Source organism: Panthera tigris, chromosome B3, assembly GCF_018350195.1.
Source record: "Panthera tigris isolate Pti1 chromosome B3, P.tigris_Pti1_mat1.1, whole genome shotgun sequence".
Classification (NCBI taxonomy): Eukaryota; Metazoa; Chordata; class Mammalia; order Carnivora; family Felidae; genus Panthera; species Panthera tigris.
Genome location: NC_056665.1, coordinates 73827401 through 73841528, shown reverse-complemented (window position 1 = coordinate 73841528; position 14128 = coordinate 73827401). Strand labels below are relative to the sequence as shown.

The 14128-nt window shown below is 53.9% G+C and overlaps 3 protein-coding genes across 6 annotated transcripts in view; 2 read left to right on the top strand and 1 right to left on the bottom strand.

Moving 5' to 3' along the window:
* The first annotated feature begins 68 nt into the window (after positions 1-68).
* Positions 69-8436, top strand: AP1G2 (adaptor related protein complex 1 subunit gamma 2). Of its 3 annotated transcripts, XM_007097996.3 has the most exons (22): positions 69-216; positions 578-782; positions 1229-1353; positions 1495-1636; positions 1758-1854; positions 2025-2101; positions 2220-2315; positions 2727-2807; positions 3107-3205; positions 3381-3436; positions 3608-3721; positions 3918-4058; positions 4157-4211; positions 4295-4417; positions 5106-5195; positions 5283-5410; positions 5668-5772; positions 6105-6225; positions 6309-6444; positions 7755-7918; positions 8134-8232; positions 8335-8436. In XM_007097996.3, exons 2-22 carry the CDS (start codon positions 579-581, stop codon positions 8434-8436), a joined length of 2355 nt encoding a protein of 784 aa, XP_007098058.2. In that variant the 5' UTR covers positions 69-216; position 578. The 3 variants fall into 3 exon arrangements, with proteins under 3 accessions (XP_007098058.2, XP_042845363.1, XP_007098059.2); XM_042989429.1 differs by lacking the exons at positions 6309-6444; positions 8134-8232; positions 8335-8436 and having other exon boundaries at positions 7755-7847; XM_007097997.3 differs by lacking the exons at positions 69-216; positions 578-782; positions 1229-1353; positions 1495-1636; positions 2025-2101.
* A 165-nt stretch (positions 8437-8601) lies between these two features.
* Positions 8602-11844, bottom strand: THTPA (thiamine triphosphatase). Of its 2 annotated transcripts, none has more exons than XM_042989433.1 (3): positions 11603-11844; positions 10543-11115; positions 8602-9467 (listed from the first exon to the last, which is right to left on the bottom strand). In XM_042989433.1, the coding sequence occupies exons 1-3, from the start codon at positions 11661-11663 to the stop codon at positions 9322-9324; spliced, it is 780 nt and encodes a 259-aa protein (XP_042845367.1). In that variant the 5' UTR covers positions 11664-11844; the 3' UTR covers positions 8602-9321. The 2 variants fall into 2 exon arrangements, with proteins under 2 accessions (XP_042845367.1, XP_042845368.1); XM_042989434.1 differs by having other exon boundaries at positions 10564-11115.
* A 95-nt stretch (positions 11845-11939) lies between these two features.
* Positions 11940-14128, top strand: part of ZFHX2 (zinc finger homeobox 2) — a 31732-nt gene continuing 29543 nt past the window's right edge. Inside the window, exon 1 of the mRNA XM_042989420.1 lies at positions 11940-12067. The gene's annotated coding sequence lies outside the window, so the exon portion shown is untranslated. The remainder of the gene's footprint in view (positions 12068-14128) is intronic.

The following is a 14128-nucleotide window of genomic DNA, read 5'->3' as shown; positions in this document are numbered from 1 at the left end:
TGGGGCTGCCCGGGAGGGGCGGGGTCCCGTGAAGAGGGCGGGAAGAGGGAAGGACCAGTCGAAGGACCAACCCCTATCGGGCCCTGTACCCGGAAGCGCTGGGGGGAAAGAAGCGGAGTTGAGACCAGCCAGGTGAGGCTGTCTTTAGGGCTGGCGCCCTGGTGTGAAGCTGAAGCCGCCTGAGGTGTGACCCTGGGGAAGAATACCACGAAAGAGGTAGCTCGAGGCCCTGAAAGGAAATGAATGGCCGAGCTAGGGATGGGAAACCAGGTGGGGCTTGAGGCTGGGTTGGGGGGAAGGGGGGGGGGGTGGGAAATAGGCGGGGTCTGGCGCATGCTCAGTACGAACGGGAGCAGAGGTGGGGCGGGCACGCATGCGTGATGGGGAATCTCCTCCCGCAGTGTGGAAGGGGTGGGATGTGGAGATCCACGTGGGTAAAGGTAAATATGGGCTCGGTTTTAGGGTAGCTTCGGGGCCCGGTCCCTCAAGATGGCACAGGGCAAGCCTGGACTAGAAGGCCAGGTATTCGGCCCGAGGGGTTTAAAGCCCTCTCCATTTCCGGGCTCTGCTCCTTCAGGATGGTGGTACCTTCACTGAAGCTTCAAGATCTAATCGAGGAGATACGTGGGGCCAAGACCCAGGCCCAGGAGCGGGAGGTGATCCAAAAGGAGTGCGCCCACATCCGCGCCTCCTTCCGCGATGGGGACCCTCTGCACAGGCACCGCCAGCTGGCCAAACTGCTCTACGTCCACATGTTGGGCTACCCCGCCCACTTTGGGCAGGTATTGGGCAGGCCCTCCTCCCTTCTGAGTTTGATGAGGAAGTCTAATAGAGCAGGGTCTTGGACACCCTCACCTAGTTGTGCCCTGGTTGTTGTGGGGTTTTTTGTTTTTTTAATTCTACAAAGATTCTGAGCCCTCCCTCACAGCATGCACTGCTGACCCCCGTCCTTATTACAACCCCTATGGGTCATAAGCTGGACTGAACACTTCATTCTCTGGCCAGCCCCATTCAAGTCACCTCCTTTCTTCTCCCATCCTCTTCGACTCCTGGTTCCTCGAAACTACCCACGAACTCTGAATTTCCTAAGCCTTTCCTCTTGTTGAAGGGAGGGTGATGGGAAATGGTGCTACCATAAGTTAATCTGGTGGTAAAGAAGATAGAAAAGGGATGTTAGTGCCTCCCAGTTTCACCCCTGCCCCTTCCTGTTCTCCCTCCTTCCCTGTAGATGGAGTGCCTGAAACTGATTGCCTCCCCCAGATTCACAGACAAGAGGGTGGGCTACCTGGGGGCCATGCTTCTACTGGATGAGAGGCAGGATGCCCACCTGCTCATTACCAACAGCATCAAGAAGTGAGAGGGTTCTGGGAACCACTTGGAATCAGGGAGATGGGAAGAGTGGGGAACTGGGAAATCCCAGGGGGCTGCCTAATGTAGGTACTGGGCAGGGTAGATTTCTCAGAACTTGACTGACCACCCTCCCCAACTCTGCAGTGATCTGAGCCAGGGGATTCAGGCAGTACAAGGCCTGGCCCTGTGCACTCTGAGCACTATGGGCTCTGCTGAAATGTGCCGGGACCTGGCCACTGAGGTGGAGAAACTGCTCCTGCAGCCTAGCTCCTACGTGCGCAAGAAGGTGAGATGGCAGGACTGCAAGCCCTTGCCCCACCAGAAACTGTCCTGTTGGCCATGTGTTAAAGGTGGGAGGTCCATCCTGGCAGACCCCTGCCCTCTTCTGAGCCCCCTGATCTCTGCAGGCTGTTCTGACTGCAGTGCACATGATCCGGAAGGTCCCTGAGCTCTCCAACATCTTCCTCCCACCCTGTGCCCAACTGCTTCATGAACGCCACCATGGTAAGGTCACAGGGCTCCCTGTCCCCTGCCTTACCTCTGGCTATGGACGGAAGTGAAAAATGGGACAGGAACACCAGCCCATAGGAGAAGGGGTAGCATGTGCACACAAACACACGCAGTAGGCTCTCCTGTGCCCCTGGCCCACCATTCACTCCCTACCCCCACACCAGGCATCCTGCTGGGCACCATCACGCTGATCACGGAGCTCTGTGAACGAAGCCCTGCAGCCCTCAAGCATTTTCGAAAGGTGGGCTGGTGAAAGGGGCAGGCCCTGGTCCAGGAAAAGAGGGGCAATGGGGTTGGAATGGGGCTGAAGGTTGAAAGGCTGAGGAAGAATGCCCAGTAAGGCTGTGCCCTCCCTCCAGGTGGTGCCCCAGCTGGTGAAGATCCTCCGGACTCTGGTGACAACGGGATATTCCACAGAACACAGTATATCTGGAGTCAGCGACCCCTTCCTGCAGGTGGGCCGATCCTTTCCTGCTGTATCCCTGGAACAGAGAGCTTAGCAGTAAGCCCATGGCTATCGGTCACCTCCCAGAGAACCCTTTGGGTCAGTCAGTGTCTTAGGCAGGAAGATGGCAGACACAGGATTGTACAGGTCATCCCAAGACCAGTGCTGGAATGGGGATACCTAAAGGTCAGAAAATCCAGTTTGGTAACAATGACAACAAAAAAGCCTGTCTCCAAATCCCTGAGCCTCACACACGTCTGATCTCCCAGGACCCAAGGGACCCAAGGTGAGGGGCAGGGGCAGGGAAGCTCTAGGAAACCAGCCAGACCCCTCATGATACTTTCTTCAGTGTTGGATTTTTCTCAGCCCGACTTCTCACCCTCTGAACCCCTCCACCTTTCAACCTTTAACCCAACTTCAGGTCCGGATACTTCGTCTCCTTCGGATTCTGGGCCGGAACCACGAAGAGAGCAGTGAGACCATGAATGACTTGCTGGCTCAGGTTGGGGCTGGAGCGGGGCACCGGTTAGGTGTGTTGCTCTGAGATCCCACCAGCCCCGGGCATCCCTCACGTGACCACCCATTCTGTGGTGGCTGTATAGTCACATCTCCATTTCCCTCTAGACTGGGATCTCCATGAGGAGAGGGACACAGTCTGTCTCAGTGTGGTAGTCCCTGACACATGGTGGGGGCTCAGGGAACTTCGTTAGATGATGGAGGGATGACACGGTGGATACCCTCCAGAAACCTGAGGAGAGGACAGAGCCCCTTCTAGCTGCACCTTCTCTCCCACCCACTCAGGTGGCCACTAACACAGATACCAGCCGAAATGCGGGCAGTGCAGTCCTGTTTGAGACAGTGCTGACCATCATGGACATCCGCTCTGCACCTGGCCTTCGGGTATCCTCCCATATGCCTCTCCCACTGGGGCCCCACTCACCAGCCCCAGCCAGGCAGATGGGTCCTATTCACCGGTTTCTCCTCCCCACCCATCATCCCGTGCCACGAAGTTCCCCACTCCTTAACAAGGACAGTTGCTCCTTCCCTGACTGTCCTCAACCTTTGCCTCCCATAGGTTCTAGCCGTCAACATTCTTGGCCGCTTCCTGCTCAACAATGACAAGAACATTAGGTGATAGTCCCAGGTGTCTGGCTGGGCTGTGCCACTGAGCACCTGGCCCTCGCCCCTGCTTCTTCCAGGGCCTCCTGATTCACCTACCTCTTATTCCAATACTCAGGGCAGGATGGGGCAGGGAGGGGGCTGATGGCCATGGTGTGATAGGGCCTCTCCCACTCTGGCCAGGTATGTAGCCCTGACGTCATTGCTGCGTATGGTGCAGTCTGATCACAGCGCTGTGCAGCGGCACCGGCCCACTGTGGTCGAATGTCTGCGGGAACCTGATGCCTCCCTCAGCCGGTGAGTGGGACAGACAAAAGAGAAGATGGGGCAGAGGGCCCAGCACCTGGTAGCCAAGACCTGGATGGGATCAGACAGCTGAAGTAGGGGGATTAAGGAGACAGGTGCCGCTCCAGTGCCTGGAGAAGGGAGGGCCTGAGATATGTCTTGGGGTGACCTGGCTACTCCGTATAGACAGATCTCTTTCTCTTGATAGGCGGGCCTTGGAACTGAGCCTGGCTCTGGTGAATAGCTCCAACGTGCGAGCCATGACACAAGAGCTGCAGAGCTTTCTGGAATCCTGCCCCCCAGATCTACGGGCCGACTGTGCCTCAGGCATCCTGCTGGCAGCAGAGAGGTGAGGTGACAGGTGCCCAGTAGGCAAAGACCAGGAGGCAAAGACGGTAGAATCTGGGGAGGGTCAGCACCAGGGCTGAAGAGCCATGTGTCCCCTAGGTTTGCCCCAACCAAGCGATGGCACATAGATACCATCCTGCGCGTGCTGACAACGGTGAGGCAGGGACTGGACTAAGAGAGCTGGGAGGGAGTGGGCAGGGTTCACCACCCTGACTTGGCCCCATTCACCTCTTCCAGGCAGGCATCTATGTACGGGATGATGCAGTGGCCAACTTGACCCAGCTGATTGGGGGTGCCCAGGAGCTACATGCCTATTCTGTGCGCCGCCTGTACAGCGCCCTGGCAGAGGACATCTCCCAAGTACTGTTCCCACCACCCAGACCCAGGGCCGCCCAACCCTCTTAGCCCTTCCTGGGCCACCTACTCCCTCCACCGGAGTCTTTACTGTTTCTCCCTGGAAGTCACAGCTACCTACTTCGCAGAGACACTCAAGGACACAGCCCTGTTTTTAGTTAGAACACCTAGACTTTTGAACTGGCTCTGGTATCTACTGGCTGTGTAACTACAGATGACTTATTTAAGTCTCCTTATGCTCAGTGTACTCAGCTGTCTACCTCCCAGAGCAGTCTTGAGGGTCAAATGAGATAGAGTTCTTTCTTCATGTATCAGGCTTTATTATCTTGAATTCCGAGTGGATTAACAGAAGCCAGCCACTATCAGTAGTCATTTCTCCATATTATCCAAATAGAATGGGCAGAAACCATGGTACCCCTTCGAGGGAAGGACCCTCTTGCTTCCCTCTCGCTGAGCCCCTTTTGATGAAGCCATGTAGTTCTCATGCGTGGCCACCAGAGGGCAGAAGTTGTCCAAGAGCCAGGGCAGAGCCAGCGGGGAAACAAACTTACATAACTGTTCCAGGGCAAGTCTTTTCCCTTTCCCCACCCCTCCAAACCCCACTACCTCTGTGCTGCATAAAGGGAGGTCACAGGTGTTGGAAGCTGAGGAGGGGACCCAGAACCTGGCCTACCATGTTTCTTATCCCATGCAGCAACCACTGGTGCAAGTGGCAGCCTGGTGCATTGGAGAATACGGGGACCTCCTGCTGGAAGGGAGCTGTGAGGAAACAGAGCCCCTTCAGGTAAGACCTCCATTGGGAGTACACCAAGGAGGGACTCAGCAGGAGAGGCAAGATGCCCCAGGGCTACTACCTTTGTCCCTGCTGAAGGTGGAGGAAGAGGAGGTGTTGGCACTGCTGGAAAAGGTGCTGCAGTCCCACATGTCCCAGCCAGCCACCCGAGGATATGCCCTGACAGCCCTCATGAAGCTCAGCACCCGGCTCCGTGGAGACAGCAAGTAAGAAAGGGTCCCAGCCCCTCCAGAGACCTTCTTCTTCGTGTCTCCAGGGACAGATGTCCCTTCACTGTGCCCACCGGCTTCTGAGTTTCTCTCCATACACACATCCCAGTTCCCCCAATCCTTAGGTTCTTCTTTTTGAGCCAAGTATTGTGGGCATCCCCCTGCTCCGTGGGGCCTTTCCCTTCCCTGCCATATCCTGGAGTTGAAGGGCAGGGCAGGTTGCATCCCCACTCACACACCACCCTGTGGCCCAGCCGCATCCGCCAGGTGGTGTCCATCTACGGGAGCTGCCTGGACGTGGAGCTGCAGCAGCGGGCTGTGGAGTACAACACGCTCTTCCAGAAGTATGACCACATGAGGTGCGATTGGCGTAGGACCCACACCCCTGCCCTCTCCTCACCTGTCCTCTCCCCAGTGCCCCTCTCTGGGCACAAGGGTCTCATTCTCACCTGCGTCCTTACTCCTCCACAGTCAGAGCCTCCTGCCTGTAGTTCACTGAAGCTAAGTTGGCTTCCAACCCTCCTTGCTCATCTGAAAACTGGCAACCGTGTGCCCTCTTAGGAAATCAGAAAGGCACTCTGACCCACCATGTGCCCAGGGTTCTGCATGGTCTCACCCTTCCCTCCCCCATGCTTGTTATGAAAAGCCCAGGGTCCACTCAGAGGGACACACCTGTATTCCATTCTCTCAGGGCCGCCATCCTGGAAAAGATGCCTCTTGTGGAGAGAGGCAGGTCTCAGGTTGATGGGGAAGCAAAGGAAAGCAAAGAAGCCCAGCTTTCGGAAACAGCCCTTGTGTCCACAGAGCCCCAGGTGAGGAGGCCGGAAGCCGCAGGGGGATGAGGACTTGGTCGGGCTTCCACACCCAGCCCTGCTCCTTCTGCCCTTTCCCCTAGGCCTCCAAGCTCTTGGATCTCTTAGATCTCCTGGATGGCACTTCTGGGGATGCCCAGCCCCCACCCCCTCTGGATCCCTCCCCAGGAGGCGCTTTAGTACACCTCCTCAACCTTCCCGGTGCACCTCCACCCCCACGTAAGCCTCAGCAAAGGGGAGATGGGAGGGGCACCTGGGTGGCTCAGTCAGTTAAGCTTCTCTTTTTTTAAAGTGTTTATTGGGGCACCTGGGTGGCTCAGTCAGTTAGGCGGCCGACTTCGGCTCAGGTCATGATCTTGCAGTCCGTGAGTTCTAGCCCCGCGTCGGGCTCTGTGCTGACAGCCTGGAGCCTGCTTCATATTCTGTGTCTCCCTCTCTCTGACCCTCCCCTGTTCATGCTCTGTCTCTCCCTGTCTCAAAAATAAATAAACGTTAAAAAAAATTTTTTTTAATTAAAAAAATAAATAAAAGTGTTTATTTATTTATTTTGAGAGAGAGAGAGAGACAGAATCCCCAAGCAGTCTCTGCACTGTCAGCACAGAGCCCGATGCGGGGCTCACGTAGGGCTCCATCCCATGAACCGTGAGATCATGACCCGAGTGGAAATCAAGAGTTGGTTGCTTAACTGATTGAGCCACCCGGTGCCCCAAGTGTCCAACTCCTGATTTCGGCTCAGGTCATGATCTCGAGGTTCACAGGATGGAGTCCCATGTCAGGCTCTGACAGTGGAGCCTGCTTGGGATTCTCTCTCTCTCTACCCCTCCTGCACATGCACGCACACACGCTCTCTCTCAAAATAAATACATAAACTTTAAAAAAAGAAAGCAGGGGGAGATGGGAGACATCTTAAGAAAAGGAGGGGTGGAAATGTGCTGGTTCTCCTTCTTTGCCAAAATCACATCCCCTCTTGATAGGTAAGTGTTCATTAGCTTGTGCCTGTTCCCTCTCAGATACCCCTCAATGCCTTCCCTTTGTTCCAGACTTCTTACCCTCACCTGTGGGGCCCGCCTTCCTCCCAGCGCATCTCATCTTCTTTCCCCGCTACCCCCTCCACTGGCCCGTCAGCATCTCAGACCCTCTCATCTGAAGCCCTTGCAGTTTGTGTTCCTTTTACATGAATGTTCTTGCCCAGCACACCAAACGACTGGCTCATTCTCATTTCTCAGGCCTCAGCCACAATGTCAGATGCCTTCCCCCACCACTCCTATTTAAGTTAGTTCTCCCCAGTTATTCTGACATCGTTTATTTTCTTCACAGCACAAATTGGTCTGTGATTATCTTGGTTGTTTTCTTGTTTATTGTTTTTTTCTGCCCACTGGACTATGAGTTTCATCTTCTTGTCCACTTTGTCACTAGCATCTCAAGCACTGCCCTGCACCCAGTGGGTGTTCACTTCATTTCTGTTGAATGAATGAATGAGCTTGTTATCTTCGCCCATACACTGAGCTGCTTGTCTCTCCATATTCCAGCTTCCATCCCAAATCTCAGAGTGTTTGAGCGGGAAGGACTACAGCTGCATCTGTCTTTTGTTCGACCCTCTGGAACTCCTGCTTTGCTCTTAATCATGGTCACTGCTACCAACACCTCAGGAGCTGATGTCACCCACTTCATCTGCCAGGCTGCTGTGCCCAAGGTTTGTGGAAGACCAGGATTTGAGGTGGCCTGGGCACTTGAGGAGAAAAGGCTAAGTAGAGGGGGTGGGTGGGAGGAAGAACGAGAAGGAAATGACAATGCAGGGACAAGCACTTGGGAAGTTATGGGAAGAGGGTTTGAGACTCTCGGGTGTGGAGGGGTTGCCTGAGCCCAGCTAGCTGCCTTACTGTGCTCTGCCCAATCTCCTGTGTTCAGAGTTTCCAGCTGCAGCTACAGGCCCCCAGTGGGGACACACTTCCAGCTCAAGGTGGCCTTCCAGTGACCCAGCTCCTCAGAATCCTCAATCCTAACAAGGTGAGCTCAAGAGCACCCACCCACAACCCCTTCCTGTTGATAAGGCCCAGGGACAGGACAAATCACAGGTGCTAACCTTGGTCTCCACTCTCATACTCCTAGGCCCCCTTGAGGCTAAAGCTGCGCCTCACCTACAACCACTTTGGCCAGTCGGTGCAGGAGATCTTTGAGGTGAACAACTTGCCTGTGGAGACATGGCAGTAACTCAGCCTCTACTCACGGTCTGAAATCCTCCTGTGTCCTGAACACCCCCCCTAGGGTCCCAGCCACTTGGAGCCTGGTGATTGGCTACCAGCAGGTGGTGCTCTGGGCCTGTGCTTGCCCCTGCAAAAACTGTGGGGGCTGCCTTCCCAATAATGAAAGCCCAATAAAGCCTGAGGGGCAAAAGCCATATTTGGGTATATTTGAGATAGAAAGTGTTTATGAATCATAGAAGGGAAGAGTTTTCTTATCCAGAAACTAAAGTATGTATCTTCCTTTGAGCCTTAGGAACCTGTTTTAACAATTGAGGACTTTTCTTTCTACCCCTTCCAGGATGGGGAGCAAATTTGCCCCTAAACCTCCATAGGAGACACTCTACCATCTGGGCCAGAGTAGGGCGCAGGAGCAAAAAGTAAAACCAGAACTTCTAGATTTCTGACAGATTCTCACCCACTTCCCCAACCTGCTGCTATTTCCCATACCCCAAGGCAGGGAAATCCCTCCCCTCGTCTCTAACTCAGCTGTAAGGCGGTTTAGGAGCCGCTGGCAGAATCAATGGCATCGACCAAGGGAGGGGGGTGGCAAGGGATTTTCCTGTGCTTAACTACTGATCACAGCTAAGTGGAAATCCTATAAACACGAGCGGAAATCAATGGAGGCTGCTTAGCGGCCAGGGGAGAGGGGCGGCCCACAGATTGCATCTGACGGATGAGGGAGAGGAGGCAGCCAGGGAGGGCTCAAGGAAGGATAGCTGAGGGTAAGGTGAAGGAACAGGAAGGGCTGGAGAGAGGGGAGTCAGTGTGAGAAGGAGGCCAGGGGAAGAGGCATAGTGAGCCCAGGAGGGAACCCTATTAGATTCAGACTCTTCCCTGTTGAGGAAGTGACACCCTAGCCCAAGTTGCCTTCAGGATCTTTAGTCCCCTGTGGCTTCTCTCTGGGTCTGTGTACTTGTAGCAGGCGCTGATAGTCCTGAGGCTGGAAACGCTGTAGGTATACCATCAGCTTGGCAGGTGCTGTCTCCTGTACGGGCACACCTACAGGCAAAAGGGGAAGGAGGAGAGAACCAGACAGAGCTTCAAATGCATTGACTCTGCTCCCTGTCCAGATAGCCAGACCCCAGAATTCTTTCCAAGGCAGCACTGGGATTCTGAATGCCACCCGACCAGCTTCTATAACCCACCAGCCCTCACCCTGACTGGCCTGTGGAAGTGGGGCCTACAAGGACCACTTCAGGTAGGAGTGGGGCTGGGAAGCCAAGCGTGAGCCTCTCCTCCAGCAAGGAGAAATGGTGAGGAGGCGCTCAGGTGCCATGAAGACAAGAGGATGCCTCAATATCCACTCATTTCAGTTATTGCTCCGTCCCTCAATTGAGATTAAAGCCCGTCTAGGCAGGCCAAAGCTCATTGGGTTGGTAATGAAGCACATGCAGAGATACACACAGAGAACCCAAGGGATATAGAAGAAATGACAAAAGTAGCTATAGCCGTGGGGTGGGACTCACATAGAATTCTAGCATCTAGAATGGTGGTATGGAACCATAATAAGTCAGTATCTTATTGTTAGTGCCTGGCAGCATGCTGGGCATATAGTGGTGAACTCAGCATATGTTTGTTGAGATAGCGAGAACAGCATTCCACGGCTTTAAGGCTTCATGGGATGCACAAACTCATACTTCTGTGGATGAACTGTCTACAGAAAAAGAAATCAGCCAACACTTGTCTTGCTGCCTGTCACATAAATACACTGTTCTCGCCTTTTAGTCAAAGTCAACAGGACAAATTAAATGAGGGCTCCAGGTAGTTGTAAAAATAAGAGGACGGGATTTGGGGGAGAGAAGGATGGGTGGATGGATTAAAGCAGAGAACTGATGGAAACTTGGAGTGGCTGGAGGTGTGTGAACTAAATGAGGCAAGGACTGAGAGAGATTAGAGACCTGGAAGGACTTGACTCAGGTTAGGCAGCTACTATAAAAGCAAACTGGGTCTTCCAAAAAACTGCTCAAACAATATCCAGTACAGAAATAACCCCGAGACCCTCCCCACGAACCGTCCCCATGAACCCGTTCAGTGGGTACACCCAGAAGACAGATAATGAAGGCAAAGAACGCACACAAGGGCCTGTCTCCCTCACCAAGCATGCTGCTGAGACTGTAGATCTTCTCCAGGGCAACTGGGACTTCAGCCTCCTCGTGCACCAGGGCCTCTACCTCACCCACGGTGTAGCCAAAGTCCGCTGTATCCAGGTCCACCCTGAGCGGAGGCTCCTCTTCATCAGTTCCAGAGAGCACCAACTTCCAGGCACTACGCTTAGTCACAAAACTAGCTACTTCCTGCAGCCCCAGTGGGCCCAGCACAGCTGCCACACCTCCTGCCCCCAGGACCTCAGTCCCCAGCACCTCACAGAGCTGGGCCACAACTGCAGGCTCAACTGTGAGTTCCACATACTCCTGGTGGGGTCCTGAGACACCTGCTGTTCCAGGACATTTGAGCTCCCATCCACTACCCTCTCGCTGCCGCAGCCAGTAGTCAGCCTGCATGAGGCTCAGCTCAGGCGTGTCATAGTATCTGTCCCGGAAGGTGACCTGGTGCTCTAAGGTGCTCCCCAACTCCTGCAGCCGCTTCTCTGTGCCAGGCCCAGGAATGAACTTTCGCTCCACCTCAATCAAGGCGTGGGCCATGATACCTGTAATCAGTCAGTAACAATTTGCTGAGCTCCCAAGGATGCTTGGCCTTGCAGGGGGACAATTCAGTAACCACCCCCTCCCCCACCCCGGGGAAGAACTTATGAGGGACACACTGTCACAGGGCTCTCTGTTGGGGCTACAGCCCTTTCTCCCTGCCTAGTGATGGATGGTCCCCTCTGTCTCTGATGTTCTAAAGCCCTGAAACAGTGACAGATCTCCAGGTAATCCCTTACACGGTTCATGATGTCAATTCAAAGGGCTTCCTAGAGAACTGTAGTGGGTGTCCTCCTTTCAGTACTTGTCTTCTATACCTTGCTACCCCGGGTGGCCGGTGGCTCACTTCCCGGAACAACCCCGCCCTTCGCCACAGCACCGGGTAGCGGAGCCCCGGGTCTCACCTCAAAGCCCGAGGGCCTCCCTCCCCCGGGACCTGGAGATGGAGAGGGGACCCCACACCACGCCAGCGAGGAATGCCGGGAGCAGTACCTGGCCTCGGACCTCGGCCCGGCTCTCTGTGCACCGGGCCGGTCCCAGCACGAGCGGCCATATTAGGCGTGATGTGGCGGTGCCGAGGACAGGCCGGGGCCTGAGAGGCTAGGTACGTGATAGGGGTGCCGCGACCTCGGCGGTGGGCCGGGAGCGCAGAGGTTCCCCCCGCGCTCTGCTCCTCGTGTCCGACCCCTCCCGGCTCCCGTGGGTCGGCCCAGGTCTCAGGCCTCAGGCTGAGCCCGGCACCCTGGGGGGTCCAGGTGCATGATGGGAGGTGTAGTTCCAAAGGGAGATTTTGCTTTCTCGCCTCATTCGTCGCTATGGTGACAGGAAAGCTGTGATTAGTGCCCCAACACTGTCTAAAGTTGAGAAGGGGCGGTATGGACAGTCGGATGGAAGGAGCTGAGCCCAAGTCCTGTCTCCCTCCCCCTGACTCCCTAGGCAGATGGGCCTGAAATCCAGGTAACTCACTCAGACGCTGCTGTCCCAACAGATATTTTATTGACTATTATGGCGGCCCACAAGTACAGGCCAGTGGCAATGGGTTGAAAAAGGGGATAACTCAGGCCAGTTTAACTACTCTGGAGGTTTAGAGGGGATAATACATCCTAGAATGAAAGTTTAGGGTAAGGGTGGAAAACGTTCTGTCAGAGGAAGAACTAGTATTTTGGATAGGAACTAAAGACACTGTGGGATTTCAACAGTTAGAGACATGGATGGAGACAGGAACAGCAAGAGCAAAGACCAAGAAGCTGGAGAGCACCTGGCCAGTGTGTAAGGAGAAGGAGATGAGGCTAGAAATACAGTTGAAGAGTAGGTTAGAAATGGCCTCGAGTGCCAGCCAGACTGAGGAATTTGTCACTGAGTTGCCAGTGGCCCCTGAGCAGGCTTGGTCTGGAGTGGGAGAAATATACTCATGTTCGCTTAAAATACAGGAAGACATTGGGGTGACCCTTTGACTGCTTTGGGAGACAAAATAGAGAAGGCTCCTTCTCCTTACTCCCTCTGAGGACTGTGATAACCTGGAGATGTCACTGTGTGTCTGATACTCTGGGTCAGGTAGCTTGCTGAGGAACAGTGGCTCTTGTCAACTCCTACGATGGGTGAGAAGTGCCAGGTTCTCAACATCAGACATCTTCCCAGTATCTTTTCGGAAACAAATGACCTGTGGGAAGTACTATAGGGAAGGCACTGATTCACAGACATGACATCTTGAACTTGGGATGTGTTGGATGCATCCCTCCTCCACCCCATAACAGGCACCAATAGTCAGGGAGGGGAGGGCCTCCAGCCCCTAGCTCCAATCATTGGCCTACTTTTCATGCATCCTTTGCTTTGCAGTTTTCTTCCCTGGGGAAAAAGACCCCTTCCCCTGAATTATAAGGTCCTCTTCCCTGGGTTACAATGTCCAGTCCAGTCGGGCAGAGGCAGCAGTTTAACTGAAAGACCAGACTCAGGAACCAGACAGACCTGAGGTTGACTCCCAGCTTGGATTTCCAGTTGTTTTGTCTTGGGCAAGCTACTCCACCTCCCTAAACGTCTCATTTCTCCATGGTAAAATGTGAACTGCCACAGTTATGTGTGAGGATCCAATGATAAACTGTCACAACCTAGAGATTCAAAATGTTACTTTCTTTCTACTTCCTTTTTTTCCTGTGAACTCAAGGATTCTTTTTCTTTTCCCTTCTCTCCTTTCTTTCCTTCCTTCCTGTTCTTTTTATTTTTTTATTTTTAAGAGGAGTAGGTTATAGCAGCAATTGTGAGCTCTAGAGTCAGACTATTGAGGTTTGAATCCTGGAGCTGTCACTTAATGGCCATGTGACCTTGGGCCACCTAATTAATTTGTTTGTGTCCTGGTTTCCTCAACCGTAAAATGGGACTAGTTGTGAGGATTAAGTAAGTTAATATACATAAAAGGTCTTGGAAACTGTTTCTGTGCACTCAATAAACCTTAGCAGTTATTATTATTACAATATAAAAGAGCTTATAAACTGAAGATGAGGACCAGGAGCCAGAACCTCCCCTTCCCCCATCCAACTCTCTGTGGAGACAAGCTCTCAGAGACTTCAGAGTAACTGCTGTGGAAGAGAAGTTTCTAATACCCAACCGGAAAGGAGGGGGACTAATAAGGCAGGAAGAAGGGAGTGGAAAAAAAAAAAAAAGAGAGATAGGCCTGGGGTGGCTTTGGGAGGCTGGTAAAAGCCGGGGCTTGCTCTAGAGCTGATTTAAAACAAAATAACAAAACACATGTATGGTTTCTGTAGGCAGGATAAAAAAAGGAGAAAAACACCAGAAAGAGTTTAAAGGCTCCGGCCCCCTTTGCAAGCACTGGCTTGGACCCGGCGCCACAATCTTGCAAAGTGGCCCCGCCCGCCGGCTGGCCTGCCCTGGGGTATCAGGTCCAGCGCAGGCACTCAGCGCTCGCTGGCCGCTGGGTGGGAGCGGGGAAGGATGGACTACAAATACCGGCATTCACTGCGGCGGGCGGGCCGCTGCACCTGCTCAGTGGGGCCGCCCCGGGCG

Excerpts from the sequence above, each read along its gene's own strand:
- AP1G2 (XM_007097996.3), top strand. The coding sequence starts at position 579 with ATGGTGGTACCTTCACTGAAGCTTCAAGATCTAATCGAGGAGATACGT. Across the intron at positions 2,102-2,219 it reads CCCTCAAGCATTTTCGAAAG|GTGGTGCCCCAGCTGGTGAA; the intron begins GTGGGCTGGTGA and ends CCCTCCCTCCAG. Across the intron at positions 4,059-4,156 it reads ATCCTGCTGGCAGCAGAGAG|GTTTGCCCCAACCAAGCGAT; the intron begins GTGAGGTGACAG and ends TGTGTCCCCTAG.
- THTPA (XM_042989433.1), bottom strand. The coding sequence starts at position 11,663 with ATGGCCGCTCGTGCTGGGACCGGCCCGGTGCACAGAGAGCCGGGCCGA. Across the intron at positions 11,116-11,602 it reads GGGCCGAGGTCCGAGGCCAG|GTATCATGGCCCACGCCTTG; the intron begins GTACTGCTCCCG and ends GACTGATTACAG. Across the intron at positions 9,468-10,542 it reads TGAGGGAGACAGGCCCTTGT|GTGTGCCCGTACAGGAGACA; the intron begins GTGCGTTCTTTG and ends TTTTGCCTGTAG.